The 16,292-nt window shown below is 52.7% G+C and overlaps 1 protein-coding gene across 6 annotated transcripts in view; it reads left to right on the top strand.

Moving 5' to 3' along the window:
* Positions 1-16,292, top strand: part of DENND5B (DENN domain containing 5B) — a 1,683,961-nt gene that overhangs the window by 850,443 nt on the left and 817,226 nt on the right. For all 6 annotated transcript variants that reach the window (XM_069628551.1, XM_069628550.1, XM_069628552.1 and 3 more), the window contains one exon: positions 470-601. In XM_069628551.1, the coding sequence (XP_069484652.1) occupies positions 470-601 (132 nt within the window). The remainder of the gene's footprint in view (positions 1-469; positions 602-16,292) is intronic.

Genomic DNA, 16,292 nt, shown 5'->3' with positions numbered 1-16,292 from the left:
TGATGGATGCACAACTATACTAACGTCTAATAAAGGGAAAAGGTCCATAGTAAACAGTGTTTGAGACCATCCTATATCTTCCCTTATCCCACCTGTAACCCCCTGCCCTTCCACCAAAGGAGACTTTGTTAAATTATATTGTGATGATTTGTTCGATCAGACCCATTCCTTCGCCATAGCGAAAACAGGAGTTTTGGGAGCAGTGATAGTGGACTGTGCCATGATAGACGAAACACAGGAGCAAAATAGATGGTTAATTTTTATAGTATGGAAACCAACTTTGTGATTTCTAAACATTTTGGTTAATTGCATCCGAGATACTCTAACCACACTGTTCCAGTTAAGTAAACATTGTTACACCTAAATAACTTCACATTTGTAAAGCTATTAGTGCTGTCAAGTTGTGGATTGTATAGGTGGAGAGTTTCTTGCTATACATTTTAAATTGTTATATTGCTGTTTGCTTCAGAAATATATGCAAGAGGCCAGGACTATTGGGAAAACGCTAAGACAACCCAAACTCTCAGACCTTTCTCCAGCAGTCATCGCTCAAACCAATTGGAAGTTCGTGGAAGGGTTGCTCAAAGAATGTCGAATGAAGGTAAAATGCTTTTACAAACTATTTTTTATTAAAGAATTCAGGAAGCAGAAGTATAGAAGTAGCAGATCTTTGACACGTACAGAAGTTGACACCTGTTTTTTAAGAGTTCTTGGTAACTGAACATTTCCCTTGTTTAAAACTACTTTATATAGACTGGCTCTATTTTTGTATCTTTGATATTGACCTGTGAGGTTTTGTTAAAAATCAATGCATCTTTTGCTCATTGTCTCCTGTTATATGGACTTTATTTTTCACTTGTTTTTTACCTTAATTTGGTCTTCACTTATGTACAATGAACTCCACATCAATGAATCAGTTAAATTGTTTAGTTGGTCCATTAATCAATTACCTTCTGGTTTACTCTTTGATTAACTTTTAAATAATGTTCCTCTTTTTTTAAACGGATAAATATGCAGAGCATAACTGTACAAGCTCATTAAGGTGAAAGTTATCCATCTGACAATCCCTTTTTTAAACTGTTACTATGGCGTCATTCTTATAAAGTATTGTTTCATTATCCTCACTTATCCCTACAAACTCTTTTGAGAGAACATTGTCCTTGCATCCTCTACATGTTAACATGTTTCTCTACTACTGTATTTCTTTGTGAGGATTGATATTAATATATGCAAAAACATGATTGGCAATGTGCCAATTGATTTTTCCTGTCTCTGTATAGAATCTGGTTAATGCTCTCGAAACAAGGAATAATGTCTGGCAGAGGGACTCTCAGGACTATTCCCCCCTTCCCTTTGTTTCTATATAGAATATAGCATTTTTTGGTTTTACTTATTTTAACTTGTTTATTTTTGATCAGCGCACAGGAGAACAATGCATTACAGATATTTAAGTACATGCAGCTTATTAAGCCATATATTCACATTCCCTTAAGCTTTCCCTCCACCCTCTACCCCTAGATCGCCGTCAAGTTCTTGCTCCTCCCATCGTTGGACTGGTTCCTTGTCCTCGGCTAGCAGGGCATTAACCACTAAACGTGGTTTATGTTAGTGCTGGGTAGCTCTGGTCGTAGTCTATCACGGGTGACCAGAAATTTGCCGCTGTGATCTTTTCCGCTATGAAGATGTACTAGAGTTTTAGCCACCACAGGATCATTAGGGGGCCCGCCAGGGATTTCCAGGTTCGCGCCACTGTGATCTTAGCGGCCAGGAGCAGCTGTGTTATGAGGGCCGCCTTCTTGCTAGATCTTGGGTGTATGCCTGGGATCGGGACTCCTAGCAAAATAGGTTCTGGCTCAAACGGCAGCGTTATGTGGGTAATGTCTGCTATGATGGCTATGCATTGGGACCAGAAGTTCGCCAACACCGGGCATGACCATCACATATGCAGGTAAGAGCCCCGGAGGCTGCAGCGGCACCAACATAGGTGGTCCAGGGCCTGGTTGAAGTGATGTAATTGGAGAAGCAGGTAGTACCACCTTAAAAGTGATTTATGTGCACACTCCTGCGTGGTGATGCAGAAGGAGGACAAAGGAGTTCTTGACCAAATGTCTGCCCAGGACTGGTCCTGTATCGGGTGTCCTAAGTCTGCTTCCCACTGTAGCATATAGGTCGCTTTAGCGAAGAGAAAGTTTGTCTGCAATAGTCTATATAGCTTCGAGATTCGTCCCCAGTTCGGTGGATCTGCCGCTGTCAGCCCGATGGGGTCTAGTTCTCGTGTGGCCGCTAAGCGGGTCAGTGGGTGCGAGCACCAATGTCGTAGTTGGGCATATGAGAACCTATCAGTTTCCACTAGGCGAAAAGCACTCTTACATTGTTCGAAGGCCAGCGGTTGGTTCCCCTCGAATAGTTGAACCAAGGCGCTAAGACCCCCGGCGATCCCATTTTTACAATTCGAGGGTCAGACTCCTGGTGAGAAGGCCGGGTTATAAAACACTGGGGCGGACGGCTCAAGCCTCTCAGGATGCCTTTATATTTACGCGCCCACTCCCATGCTTTTAAGGTGTGTTTAGTGGAGGACAAGGTAGCTGGCCATGTCCTACGCAGGCAGATGCAGTAGAAAGCGGAGGGGGAGGGTTAAGCAAGATTGTTGAATCTCTGCCCATTTTGGGTGCCTCGAGGTGATGGTCAAGGCTAGAGTGTGAGCTATCTGCGCCGCCATCTGGTATTTCTGGAGATCGGGGACCCCCCAGGCCTCCCAGGTTTGGGCCGCTCAGCATTGTTCTCTGTGGGATCCGTGACTTTTTGCCTTTCCAGATAAAGCGAAATACCTTCCTTTTGGAGGCGCTGGAGCGGGGGGCGTGGGATCATGATGGGGAGGGCTGAACAAGCGTAAAGGAACCGTGGGAGGGGGTTCATCTTACAAGCCGCGATGCAACCCAGTACAAACAAAGAGTTGATGTCTGGAAGGTTTAGAATTAATCTTAACCACTGGCATTACTCTGGGCAACCCTCCAGACCACCGTTCTTCACCTGCCAAGCCATTACAGAAGGGGGAAAGACCATATGCAAATCAGGCTTGGCCCCACCCCAAAAGGGGCAGTCCAGCCCGAACTGCTAGGTCACATCCCTTTTGCACAAGACCACAAGCATCCCCAAACATGTTTCGCCCTTGTTGGGGCTCATCAGTGAGGAGTAGCTTGGGTCTCTAGGCCCAGCAGCGAAATCTCCTGTGCGAGCCAGCGGTCGAGGTCTCTCTCCAAGCTCTTGAATAATGGAGGGAAGTTTGTCCGGTAAGTATCCATCGGGCGCGCGGGGATCTGGACCCCTAGGTAAGGAATCGACTTTTCGCTCAATTGGATCGTGCAGTGGGATCTAAACGACTGTCTTCTGGTTCCAGCCCCAGCCCCAAGGCTGATGATTTTGCAAAGTTAATAGAAAATCCTGATGCCCTTCCTAATCTATGAATTTCTTCTAGGGCAGACCTCAGTGACTGAAAGGTGTCGGTTATGGTCTGCATCACGTTGTCTGCTTACAGCGTGATCTTGTGTTTAGAGAGGCCTACTTGGAGGCCTTTAATTCTAGGGTTATGGCGGATTTGTTGGGCTAGGGGTTCCATAACTAGGGCCAAGAGCAGGGGGCTGCCTGGTTCCACATGTTAGAGGGATTGAACTGTATAGTAGGCCATTGACCCGGAGGAGAGTTTTTGGGGCTTGGTAGTTCACTAGGACGTGTTTTAGGAAGGAGGTCCCGAAATGGAAGGATTCCAAGGTGAGTCGGAGGAACGACCAATCCACTTTATCGAAGGCCTTGGTTGCATACAGGGCTAGCAAGGCTAATTTCTGTGAAAGTAGTTTAGCGACCTCAATCAAATTGAGGACCCTGCGTATGTTGTGTGCGGTTGCTCTATTCATTATGAATCCAGTCTGGTCTGGGTCTACAATGTCCGGGAGAACTCTAGCCAGTCGGTTTGCCAGGACCTTCGAATATATGTTAGCGTCCAGATTCAGTAGGGAGATGGGTCTATACACTGTGTCTCTGGGGTCTTTTCTCAGCTTGAGAGCGAGGACTGTGATCAAGTCTTGCATTGACGGGGTGATCGTCCATGAGATGGCGAAGGAATGAAAAAATGTCGTCAAGGAGGTCAGCAGCTGGGGACGAAAGATTTTGTAGAATCGGGTCGAGTACCCTTCTGGTCCAGGGGCTCTTGGTTTAAGACTCTTGATGGCAGCGTCAACCTCCTTGCATGTGATTGGGGCCTCTAGCTCTTCTCTCTAGGTTTGTTGCTCTTCGTGTGATCTCGGAGATGCCGACATAGTGTCTGTGAGGTCAGCCACTGCTAATCGTGGTTTGTCCGGATCAGTAAACTAGACTCCACCTTGAGGATCACGTAGGCCTAGGATGGTGTTCCTTTTCTTGACCTTCGCTAATTTCTCCACCAGGAATTTGTTTGCCTCATTACCTTTGGCGTAGTAGCTTTGTTTTGGCTAGGAGCTGGGCTGTATCCTCCGCATAGTGAGTTTCCAACTTCTTCCGGGCTGCCTGCAGGGCTCGGCGGGCTCTCGGGGTCCAGTTTCTGACTTTACACACTGCTTCCGCCTCCTGCACTTTGTCTTCCAGCATTTGGCGGGCTTGCTGCTTTTGTTTATGGTAGGCTGCTCCTTGAATTAGGGCTCCTCTCACCACCGCTTTCATCGCGTCCCAAATATTAGCGGGGGAGGTATCTTCGTTTTGTTTTCCTTAAGCTCTTTGATAGATTTCGGCACAGCAACTCTTAGTGACATATCTCCCAAGATCAGATCATATAGGGTCCACCTGCGTCTTGGGGCAGGGTCATGGTCATGGGCTCTAAGCGTTAATTATTGGGGAGTGATCTGATAGCCTTCTAGGACCAATGGTCACGTCATATGTGAAAGCCAAGACTTGAGGGGAAGCCAGCAGGAGGTTGATGCGAGAATAAGTTCTATGCACATATGAATAGAACTAATAGTCTCGTTCCTCAGGATGCAGGACTCTCCGTGTCCACCACATCTAGGGTTCTGAATAATTTGAGTAGTGCTGCTGCCAAGCTGAAATCTTTATGAGCAGGAGGGTTTGATTTGTCTTTAAGTGGATCAGGGACTCTGTTAAAATCTCCCCCAATGATAGTCTGGCCCTCAATGAATTGTGGGAGGGCCTCTTCTAGGGCTAAATAGAACTCCTCTTGTTTGTCATTCGGTGCATAAAACAAGATAATTGAGTAGAGTTGGTCATAGATCCGGCATTTGATTGCTACAAAGCGGCCCTCCGGGCAAAGCAAAGTGTCTAATATTTGAGGTCTGAGGCCCTTGGCAAAAAGAACCGCCCCCCACCTTTCTTTATGCCGTTTGATGCCAAAAACTGTAACGGAAATTGTCTATCGCGAAGCCGGGTGAAATCTGCCGTTATCAAATGAGTCTCTTGGAGGAAGACTACAGAGGCCTCTTCGTTCTGCAAGCGCCGCAGCGTGGATTTCCTCTTCTGCGGGGAGTTTAAGCCTCTGACGTTTATCGTCAGGAAGTTCAGGTTTTGGTGTGGAGGGTGAGCCTGCCGAGCATCCACCGGCGCTCGGAGCTGATCCTGAGGGGGGGGGGTTCATATAAAGGCTTAGCGTCAGTGCAGTTCTCCTGGGGCTGGGTTTTGTAATCTCTCCAACGAGAGAGTAAACTTTTGGTGAAGTGGGGGGGGGGGGCGGTTTTCCCAGCTCGGCATCTCCCATGGCCAACAGGGCCATGTCTGTTTTCCCAGCCAGCGGGGCTAGGACAGAACAACATAACGAGTTTGCCTCCAAGGGTAGATTGATGGCATACACCTTGGAGTGGTGTATGGGCCGCTCGGGGCCCGCAGCATTGTTGTTGCCTTCATTGGCTCCGGTGTCGGTCGTTTCCCGACCGTGGGTTATAGCAGGTCTATCGGGGTTTGAGGGCTCTTCTTTTTTTGCAAAGTTATCAGGGAGAGGTCCTGGTAAATCTGGAGCGGGGTCGCCCTGAAAGGACAGCTCATCCCTGATGCTGCTTATTGCCGAGATGGCCTCTTTAGTGGTGTAGAAGTGGACCCTAGTTATCGCATCTGGCAGAGCGTCCAAATCCACCCCTCGTCTTGGTCGCAGCCTGTGGGTGAGTGGTAGCAGAGACTGGAAGATGTTGCCTATATATTCTAGCAGTTCTTTGTCTTGTATTGTTGAGGGGACCCCTCTGATACGAAGATTTCGTCGAGCTCTGTTTTCCAGGCCCTCCTGCTTAAATTCCAGCACTTCGCTCCTGTTTTGCAGAGCCTGAATCATGCGCTGCATTTCTATCAATGTTGCGTTGTGACTCTGGGTCAGGTCCTCGACCTCCCCCAGCCTCTGCTCCGCCTCTGAGAGTCTTTGATCTGTTTGTTCCAGCTTCGTGGAGAACTCTGCCATGCAGGATCTGAACTCTTCATTAATGTCTAGCATGAAGGCCTGGATGTCTTCCTTGGTTGCTAGCCTTCCCTGCTCTTCGGGGGCCTTCTGTGGAGTGAGTTTGGGGGGGGTCCGGTTTCTTTGCCTTGTCCGCTGCCAGCAGCATCGTGGAAATGTTTGAGCTTTTGGTTGCTTTAACAAGTTTCACCATCGTTCTTAATGTTCGATTCGGGGTCTCTTGCGTCGGCTTTGGTTCCGCTGGAGAGGCCGGCTTGCCTCAGAGGACGGTGTTCCCCGACCCTGCACTCCGGATCTGTGGCTGTCTATTCGTCTGGGACAGAAACCCGCGGCCGCTAGCCCGAGTGTGTGCTGTCTCCTGTGCGGGGCAAGGTCATCTGTTAAAGCGAGGGCTTGTCTTGGGGGCTCTCGTGTTGCGGGGTGACGTTGAGAGTGAAGCCTTAGCTATGATTTGCTGATGGTCGGAAGTCCACCCTGAGGGGGTTTCACTAAGCATATCTCTAGGCTCCAGGCATGCTAGGGTGTCGGCGGCTAGTAGTGGGGTGCACCATAGGGCAGGCCGTCGAGTGCCTCCCTGGGTGAAACTCAACGCCACCAGCAGGGCCCAGGTGGAGGCTGGATGCACATTACATTTGACTTGTGTAATGTGATGGGTGCTCCTGCTGACTGTGCCAAGTGGCATTGGTGCAGGGGTGTGTTGTTGCATGTCAGATATGTGCCTCCTTAAGGGACATTTGCAGCCCAGTACACAGTTTCTGCTCACCTACGCTCCCGTGCCTGAGTCCCCTTGCAGGCCATCCATTGTGGTTTTTGCACTGTTGCATTGTGGTACCTGTGGTCCTTTGCGTCAGTGGGCGGTTTGAGTTGCACTATTGGCCCATTCACTGCAGCTCGGGGTGCCATGTCACACTACGGTGAACAGCAGCCTGTCTTGTCTTGAAGGTTAGGGGGTGGATCTGGTGTATGTGGGGGTCTTCGAGGCCCATCATGGCATTGTGACTACTCCACCCCCAATACACTAGTCTTCGTGTACTGTGACCTGTACTCACCCAAAGCCCAGGTATGATGCCCTCTGTGCCCCTCCATGTATACTGGCAGAGTGCTGTTGCGCTGGACCATGTCATCCTGGGTTGAGCCTGGGAACCATGCACCGCACTGCGTGATCTTGAGGTCTGCATCACAGGTGAGCTGGACGTTCAGTGAAGGGTACTGCTTCTGGTTCCTGTAGACTTCCTCCTGGGCATGGGGTGCAACCAGCTTGACATGCATGCAATCCAGAGCAGCTACCGCATGCCTGTCTTGGCGTAGAACCTTACCTTGATGGCGTTCACCTGTGCTATGGTGGTTTGGAGTGCAATGTGCTGTCCCACATGCAGCAGGAGTGCATCCAGCACCTCCACCAACACTATGGAGAATGTTGGCTGTCCTAATCTGTGCAGCTGACAGTGTTTTGGAATGTGCCCATGGCAAGGAAACGCAGAACCGACAAACTTCACCAGCGGTGGTATGGCTGTGCGAATGCCAATCCTGCTCTCAATGTCTCCCTGGATCATGGTGAGAACATATGCTATGTTCTCCCTGTCGAGGCAGTACAGGGTTAGGATTTGCATGTCACAGAGGACCCATAGTGTAGCCCATACACAGGGCACCCGCCTTGCATGGCTCTGCCTCCTCCTACTCCTCTCTTTTCTCAAGTCTCTTGGGCCCTCCGTTGGCCCTTCAGCCTCTGCATCGGTATGTTTGCCTGAGGCAGCTGTAGGTCAATGTTGATGGTAATCACTGGCAGCATTGTGGTGTTTGGAAGTGTTTCAGTTGAAGGTCTGGCCTTTTTCAGCTCCTGCATACTGCTTGGGGTGCATCTGTGGCCTCATTCCTCACATCTGGATGCATTTTCTAACATTTACCGCCTGCTGTCAGGTGGAGGTTTCACTGCCTAGCGTTTAGCTGTTACACCGCCATTTGTTGGCAGTGTTACCGCAAAGGGAAAGCCTTGTGATGTGGCGGTGTTGCCATTGTGGTATTATTACAGTCACCGGTTAGGGGGGGGTGCCTGGTGCTCATCAGTGCCGGATTCACAGGTACCTTTATTAGCGGATACCCGTTTACGAGCGCCAGAGTTTCCGGCGTTGTTCCACCTAATACATAGTTCGCTGGTCCGGTGAAATTGCTGTTATCCGTTGATACCGCCACTTTACTGTACCAGCAACCTTGGAATGCCTCCCTTGTTTATGTATTTTATTCTCAATGTTCTCACAGTGCCAGGGTAATGACTTCCTTCCCTGGGCTTTCTTTACGATTGGCTTCACGATACACAATCCTTGGAAAAACACGAGTTAGTGTTGCTTCCTTCTCCTGAGGTCTCTTGGCTTTACAGTTCACAAAGGCTGGGCGGAATGGCTCCTTTCTTAGGCTATGGTATGCAGTACACACTGCCGGCAGGAATGCCTCCCTTCCCTTGGCTTCAATACACTTCCAATGTTCACAGTTCACATGAGCTCTCAATTTTACGGGTGCGGGTGCGGGTCCCAGACCGGTGTATTCCTCTGGTCTTTGTGCAGCAGTCATGGTTCACTATCCTGCCAGGTACTGTGATTATGAAGATGACTTAGGTTATTCTTCATAAAAGGATGCAGCTTGTCAGTCCTTCTGGAGGCAACCCAGGTACCTGAAAGGGGCTTGCTGGTGCTCTTCAGTCGGTCGCAAACTCTCCTCTGTGTCCTTTAGGGCCTTTTGCGCCACCTGCTTCTTTCTGGTGGGCTGCGGCTGCTCCGCAGCGTTTGGTTCCTCGACAGCGGTGGGTCTCCTGTCAATCGCTCGTTCCACCTGCTTTTTGTGGCTGGGCACCAACTTCTCCATGGCTCCGGTTGGTTTCTTCCCCGTGGACCGGACAGGCAGCTCTCATCCCCAGCAAAGTATTCCTCTGGTCTAAACTCCGGTCTGCTTCCAGTCTCGCAGTTCCTCCAGGGAGGGCTTCTCTCCTATTCCTGGTTTCCCTCTTCAGTTTGGAATGGGCTCCGACCAAACAGGTTTCGAGAGAAACTAGACTGTTAATTCACGTTCTTGTAAGTGATCTCTATATGCTTTCCTACTTCTTTGTCCCAGTACTGATCTTGAGGTCTTCAAGAGAGTTAATGGGTCTCTACCTCACCTCACTAAAGGGAGATATGTCCCTTGAGCAGTCTACACTTTCCTCATCCCATAATTAGCTATATTGCTGTTACGGCAATAACATGGGAACACTAGGATAGGTGCTGGTGGGAGGGGGGGGTAGGAAGGTGTGTTAGGGCTAGTTGGGCTATGGGGAATATCATATTCTCTCCCAGGTGATCACTAATCCCACAGGGGGCTTCCCTCCCCATGAGATCCACCGGCTGAGTACCACCCACAGGGGGACAGTCTGGTAGGAGCCTCACCTCCCTGGTCTCAAGGGAAAGGGCTCCCATAGTGGAGAAGTGATGGGATCTGGGGATTCGTCACACAGGCCTTAAGAAGAATGAGGGTAAATAAATATGTATATCCTTCATTAAATAAGTTCTTTTTATTTTTCCACTATACAGTTTAATTGTTAAAAAGCTATATTCTGGGGGCATGGCCAGGAGTGCCAACTATGTGGCTGCTCCTCTGATGGCCTCCGTTTGGGACCTGCGGTATCGAACTATAATCTAATCTCTCTGCGGTCGTGCAGAAGTGATCTACACGTCAAAGGCAATTAGAATGCCAGAGGCACCTTCAACGGGTTGGAGGGGCTCCTAGACCCCCGAGAGGCCCTGAAACGGACTGGATTCGCCCGCGCCCCCCTGGCCCGGAGTGGTGCTTTCAAGATGGCGGGCGGGAGAAGCTGACTCCTCCTGACATAGGGGGACGTGGAGAGAGAGCTCTCCCAAAAGGTGCGGAGGCTGGAACACAGCCAGGAATGAGCCTGGAGTGAAGTGGGGGCAAGATTAATGCTCCGTGAGTCCGGGCATGAGTCGGCGGCGAAACGGGGTGACAAGCGGCCCCCTCCCCCTCTCTCACCAGAAGCGAAAGCCAAAGCTCGGCCCCGGGGAGCTGCAGACCCCCCACCACTGCATGACGTCTGTAATGAAGGAGGCAGCCTGTTGCTCCGTCGAGGCAGATTCCACGCTACTCTCTGGGAGGGTGGCGGTCTCTGCTCCTGAGACTCCGACCCAGCTGGCTGGGCCCCCCAGGGCCGGGCCCAGCCTGAGCCTACTGAAGCCTGCTGCTGAGCCTTCTGAAGCCGGCCTCAACCTGGCCCTCCACCGGCAGCAGCCCGGGGGCACCCGATGACAGGAAGGTGAGAGCCCTGCCTCGGCGGGATCCATGCCCGGACCCCGAACTCCCATTCCAGGGATCTCCCCCCCCCCCTCCCCAATCAGATCATGCTCACTGCGTCCCCAGAGGCGCCCGCTGCATGCCCGGAGCCCAGAGGGGCGGACATGGCGGCAACACCAGTCGGGCTCCAGAGTCACCCTCCTAGCAGCAGGAAAGGAATTTAACCCACACGGCTCCCTGATTCAACGGCAGCACCCGGTCAGTTGACCCTTCGTGCTGCAGATGCTGCCCGGATCCTCGAGCAGCACCATCACCATTCTTGCTGTGGGCTCTCAGTGGGCCCTCTGATCCGACTGCTTGTTGGGGCGCCCCGACCCTTGTCCCCCATACCACTGACAACCCAAGGCCTAGAATCAGCGGCAGTAGCTTATGAGCCCTCCCCCTGGGCCCTCCAGACGCTTCTGGCTGGGCTGCAGTACCTAAGCAGCGCTCCACCGGAGTGCCCACCCCAGCAACACGACGGCTCCTGCGCGACCCCAGCCGCGCTGATTCCCTGTGGGTGAGCTCTCACTAAGCCCTCCAGCCTGTCTGCTTCCAGGGGTGCCCCGGCCCACTCTCCTCCCCCTCATCTCACCAGCGATCCGAGGCTCAATCTTTACTGCAAGGAAACAAGCCAATCTGTGGGTCGGCAGTGATGCAGACACAGACACTCATTGCGCGTACGGAATGACATGAGCAAGCTACAGGCCCACGTCACAGCAATGGGAATCGGACACATGGGATGCAGACCGTGTCACTCGATGCATCACACTGCCAGACATGACATGTCTGCCAGATGAAATGACACAGGGGGACCCCTCAGTAGCAAAGGATACGGCATGTGCCCCAGATCAGTCCTGTGTGCCCACACCCATGACTGTTGCGTATTTAGAGTGTGAGCAACAGTAGCCATGTCTGAACACCCACTCCCCCAACCTACATAGTACACTTCACCTCCAATGGCCCATATGCGAATAGGTGTACTGGGCAGCCACTTTTGACCTGTCATGTAACCCTGACCATTGTCACTGATTAAATGATGCACCTAACCACTGTACCCAATTATATTCTCCCATGTATGTCTGCCTTGCAGGTGACTCCATAAATACTCCGCTCCAATGGTTGATGACTCCCCTGAGGAATCCCCAGACGCCAGAGGAGGCATGACCCAGGGAGCATGTAATGCACGTGCACCCCTGCAAGCAGTTAAGTTTTTCATTCATTTTGGTCAGTTGCTCTCCTGCCATAGTGTGAATCTCTGCCTGCTGGTGCTATATCTGGTCCAGGCATGACCGTGTTGCCCGCAGGAAGCCTTCATGCAGTGGTGGCGGGCTATGTGGGCCAAGAGGGGTGGCTGTTCTGAAGCCAGGTGTGTTGTCCCCCTCATATGGTTCATGAGTCCATGGCCACATCCTCTTTCTCAATGTCGCTGTGCTCATCAGCAATGTCCATCGTGGTATGTGACGAGGGCATCGCTCTTGGGAGTGTTGGTGCGTGGCAGGGTACTTTCCTGTGGCATGTGTGCACTGTCACTGCCTGTGAGGTTGTCCGACACCTTTACACTGTCTGCTAGTGGTACTGGTGCTGGCTGGGCAGCTGCTGGAGCTGGTGCAGGCTGGGCAGCTGCTGCTGGAGGAGGTTCTGGCTATGCCACGGTTAAACTGCCATTGATGGGTGTGCAGTGCGTGCCATGGATCAGGCCACTTGCCATGCCCGTTATTCTGCACTCTGCTGGTGGATGCATGCAAGCAGGGGGGCTGGGGGGCGGGGACATGCACATTTACATGCAATTGTACTTACTGGCATCTCCTTGGGTTCCAGCTCCTGCATCAGTGCCTCCAATGCCCTCTATCCCCCCCCCCCCCCCATGTGGAGGATGCTGCTGAGGCACTCCTCCCATGGCATGAGTCTTGGGGTGGGTGGGGGGGCTGGCTCCACAGTGCCACCACCAGTGGCTGTGCACTCCCTCCTGTGCTTAGCTATGGCTGCGCCGACCTTTACCTTTAGGTTGTCCCACCTCTTGCGACAGTCCTTTCTTGTGCGGGGGACGGTCCAGACAGCCATCACATTACCCACCACCTCTCCCCATGTGGCGTTCTTCCTTTGGCAGCTTATCTATTACTCCCTCGCTCCAAACAGCTCATCTGCATACTGCAGCTCAGTGCTCACCAGGACTGTTAGCTCTGCATCAGCAGACTTGGGGGTCCGTTGGCGGGAATTCTTTCCTGGGGTGCTCTGCTCCACAGACATCTTTTGGAATAAGTTCTGGGCCTGGATGGCTGTGGGAACCAGTGGATTGAGTTGGATTGGGGTTTTCATGATGGGCGCCGCAGTCCTTACGGTTTCGGCAGCATTTAGGTTTCCAGCACTGGTATTACCGCCTTTCCGGTGTTAATGCCATTTTTTATGGCGGAATCATTATTGCTGATATTGACAGAGATTTTTCCCATTCATCAATGAATAACGGCATGCTGGTATTGCCGCTTCTGGCATGTGTTTGTGCATGTGCACTCGTAGCATGGCGGGAAATCCGCTGCATGCTCAGCCGGAAATGCTAACACTGGATTGCCGGTATTTACAGATTGTTAACGGAAAACTAGGAAAGAAGCCCAATGTTAAAGAGTACCTGTGGATAAGTGTGTATAATGAAACCAGATCGTATAATAATTATTTCTCCACCATGGGGTCTGGCATGGATTCACATACTCCTGAATATTCCCCGTCGTCAGGCTGGGAATCCTCGGTAAAGAAAAAAATCGGTATCGGTTTTGTTTCTGATCTGTCTTTCTTAGTAGTAACCAATCACTGGTCTCTGGGTCATACTGCCCCCAGCCAATGACTGCCCTCTCCCTAAGCCACTCCCCCGGCAGCCATCCTCAGATTTTTACCGCACGTTTAAGTGTTGGGAGTCCTCGTGCTATAGCTCTCGAGCTTTTACTGCGTTTTCGCACTTTTTTCAAAGAGATTTTCTCATTTTTCGGTTAAATCGAGCCTCAAGCTCCACCGCTCTACTTCTGATCAACGGGGACCCGTTTCGGAATTTTCTACGCCCCTCAAGGGTGAGATTTTCATCGAGTTACGCTTCTTGGAGGATTCCAGAAGATCTGAGGCCTACCATAGACATGGCCCAGGACAAGGGAAGCTCGACCCCCGGATCCAAGCTGTTCAGGAACTGCCCTGGATGCGGGTTACAGAATATTTTCAAGGAGGACGAGCATTCGAGATGTCTCTACTGACTTCATGAGGACAAGACTCATGTGGAGAAGGACTGTGCGTTCTGCAAGAAGCTATCGAAACGGACCATGAGGGATCGTCGTTCCCGCCTCGCCAGCTGGCTGGGGAAGGGCCCAGCAGGTGAGAAGAAGAAAAGGTCTGAGCTTTCTTCTAAGTCCTGTGAGGGCGCCCCGGCGACGGGGGCCCAACAGAAGGCTAAGCACTGCCAGTCAGCGGGCACCGGGAGCGCCGAACGGTCGGGCTCTTTGGCTGCCAGGCAGGGCGTGCCTTCCCTGGCACCATTGACCACGAGCCAACGCTTTGGTTCGGGGAAGAGGAAATCTGAGAACCCGGGTAAGCTTCTGGAAAAGCCCCGGTCGATCTCGAAGGATTCGGCTGAGGGTGAGCGAGGCAGTGACCCTCCCCCCAAGGTGAAGGCCTCAAGCGCGCCAAAGGTGGCGGAGGCCTTGATTCACCCGGCTAAGGCCTCTATTGAGGGAGTCGCGGCGGCCCTGGCAAAGCCTGGGGAGGCTACACCAGTGGAGGCGATCTTGAGACCCAGATTTTCCCTGCCACCGTGGAGGGAATCCTCTTTCCAGCCTATCGACAAGACCCCCGTGAAGACCCAGGTGGAAAAAGAAGGGCGGGGGCCGGTGGCCATCACGGACACAGATTCAGCCTCTGAGGAGGAGCTGGTGGAAACCGTGAAGGACCTCAACGAGAGGTTCGAGAAGGTACGATCCCACAAGAGGGATCCCGAAGAGGTGGTCGAAGAAAGCGACGGTGGTGCCGAGGCCCCAGTGGAGGAGCGGCCATCCCTCCCATCGCAGCCATTGCCCGAGCCTCAGGACAACTCGGCGGCCATTCTGATGGCAATCCAAACCTTATGCACAAAGATAAGGACAAGATTACCACGAACCCCGGTGGACGATCCAGAACTGGGCCTGTCGGGAAGCCCTCCGAACAAGCGGAGGAGAGTTCACCCCTCCCCGCCCTTCATGCCCCCACGACCCGTGGAGCCCTCATCCCCCTCACCGGACCCCAGGGATGACACGGCGACTTATACGGCACGGGGGCGGATGACGGTAGTGACGACGGGACGGACCTTCCATCACCACTCCCTCAGGCTCCCCCGCCCCACGAAATTGGCTCCTTTTCACACCATGATCGCCAGGGCATCCAAGTGCTTCCAGCTCTGCCCCGAGGAACAGAAGGAGGGTTTCCTCTATCAACGGCGAGAGGCCAAGAGAAAGACGGTCCTCGCGGTACCGTTACTCGACGATATCTGGGACGAGGGACTTGCGATCCTGAAGAACCCGTCCATGACGCCTGCCAAGAGGGACAGGTACGAGAAGTAGCACCGGGTCCCCGACGCCGCCCCTTTGTCCCTCAGGGCTCAACCTACGCCAGATTCGGTCGTCTCAGCGGCAGCCAAGAAGAAGGCGGTGGGGGGCGACAGCCTCAACCTCTACTTCCTCTCCTGACGGCGAGGGTAAGAAATTGGATGCCATGGGGCGACGGGTCATCTCGTCGGCGGCGACGATAATTAAGGCGGCCAACGCCTTAGCGATTGTGGCCCGTTACGACAGGGAGCTATGGTACAAGATAGCCCCCCTACTGGACTTCCTACCAGAGGACAGGAGGGCGGAGGCCCTGGAGATTCTGCAGGAAGGTGAGGTGGCGTCGGACCACGCCATAACGGTGGCAACGGACATTGCCGACACCGGGTTTTGCCAATTAGGCAACAGTGTTTGCCTTCGACGACGAGGCTGGCTCAAGGCAACAGACTTCCGTCAGGACGTGCAGACCAGGGTTTTGGACATGCCGTTCGACGGCAACAACCTGTTTGGGAAAACAGTGGATGAGTCGGTGCAGGCCATCAAGGACCGACACAGACGGCCCGAGCCCTGGGAGTCCTTCAGCAACGACGGCCCTTTCGGAGCATCGGAGGAAGACAGGGGGCCTCCAAGGGATCAGGCGGTGGCTCCGCTACGTCCCGCCAGACGGCCCGCTCCTCGTCCCAGGAGGCTTACAGAGGTCACAGCAAGCAAGGAGGATCTCAGCGTCGTCACCAAGGAGGCCAAGGCGGCTCCTCTACTTACCGCCAGGCGGCCCGCTCCTCGTCCCAGGAGGCTTACAGAGGTCGCGGCAAGCAAGGAGGATCTCGGCGTCGTCACCAAGGAGGCCAAGGCGGCAAGGCCGCCTCCAAGCAAGATTGAACCGGCAGTAGCGTCGGGCCCCCACCGAAGCAGCCCAGTGGGAGGCCTGATGGCAAAGTTCATCAGCGTGTGGGAGTCCATCTCCACCGACCGTTGGGTGCTGGATGCCCTGGCCCACGGGCACACTCTCG

This window comes from Ambystoma mexicanum, chromosome 12, assembly GCF_040938575.1.
Source record: "Ambystoma mexicanum isolate Mex_15411 chromosome 12, UKY_AmexF1_1, whole genome shotgun sequence".
NCBI classification, from domain to species: domain Eukaryota; kingdom Metazoa; phylum Chordata; class Amphibia; order Caudata; family Ambystomatidae; genus Ambystoma; species Ambystoma mexicanum.
The sequence above is the reverse complement of the archived record's forward strand: the minus strand, read 5'-3'. Positions and strand labels throughout refer to the sequence as shown.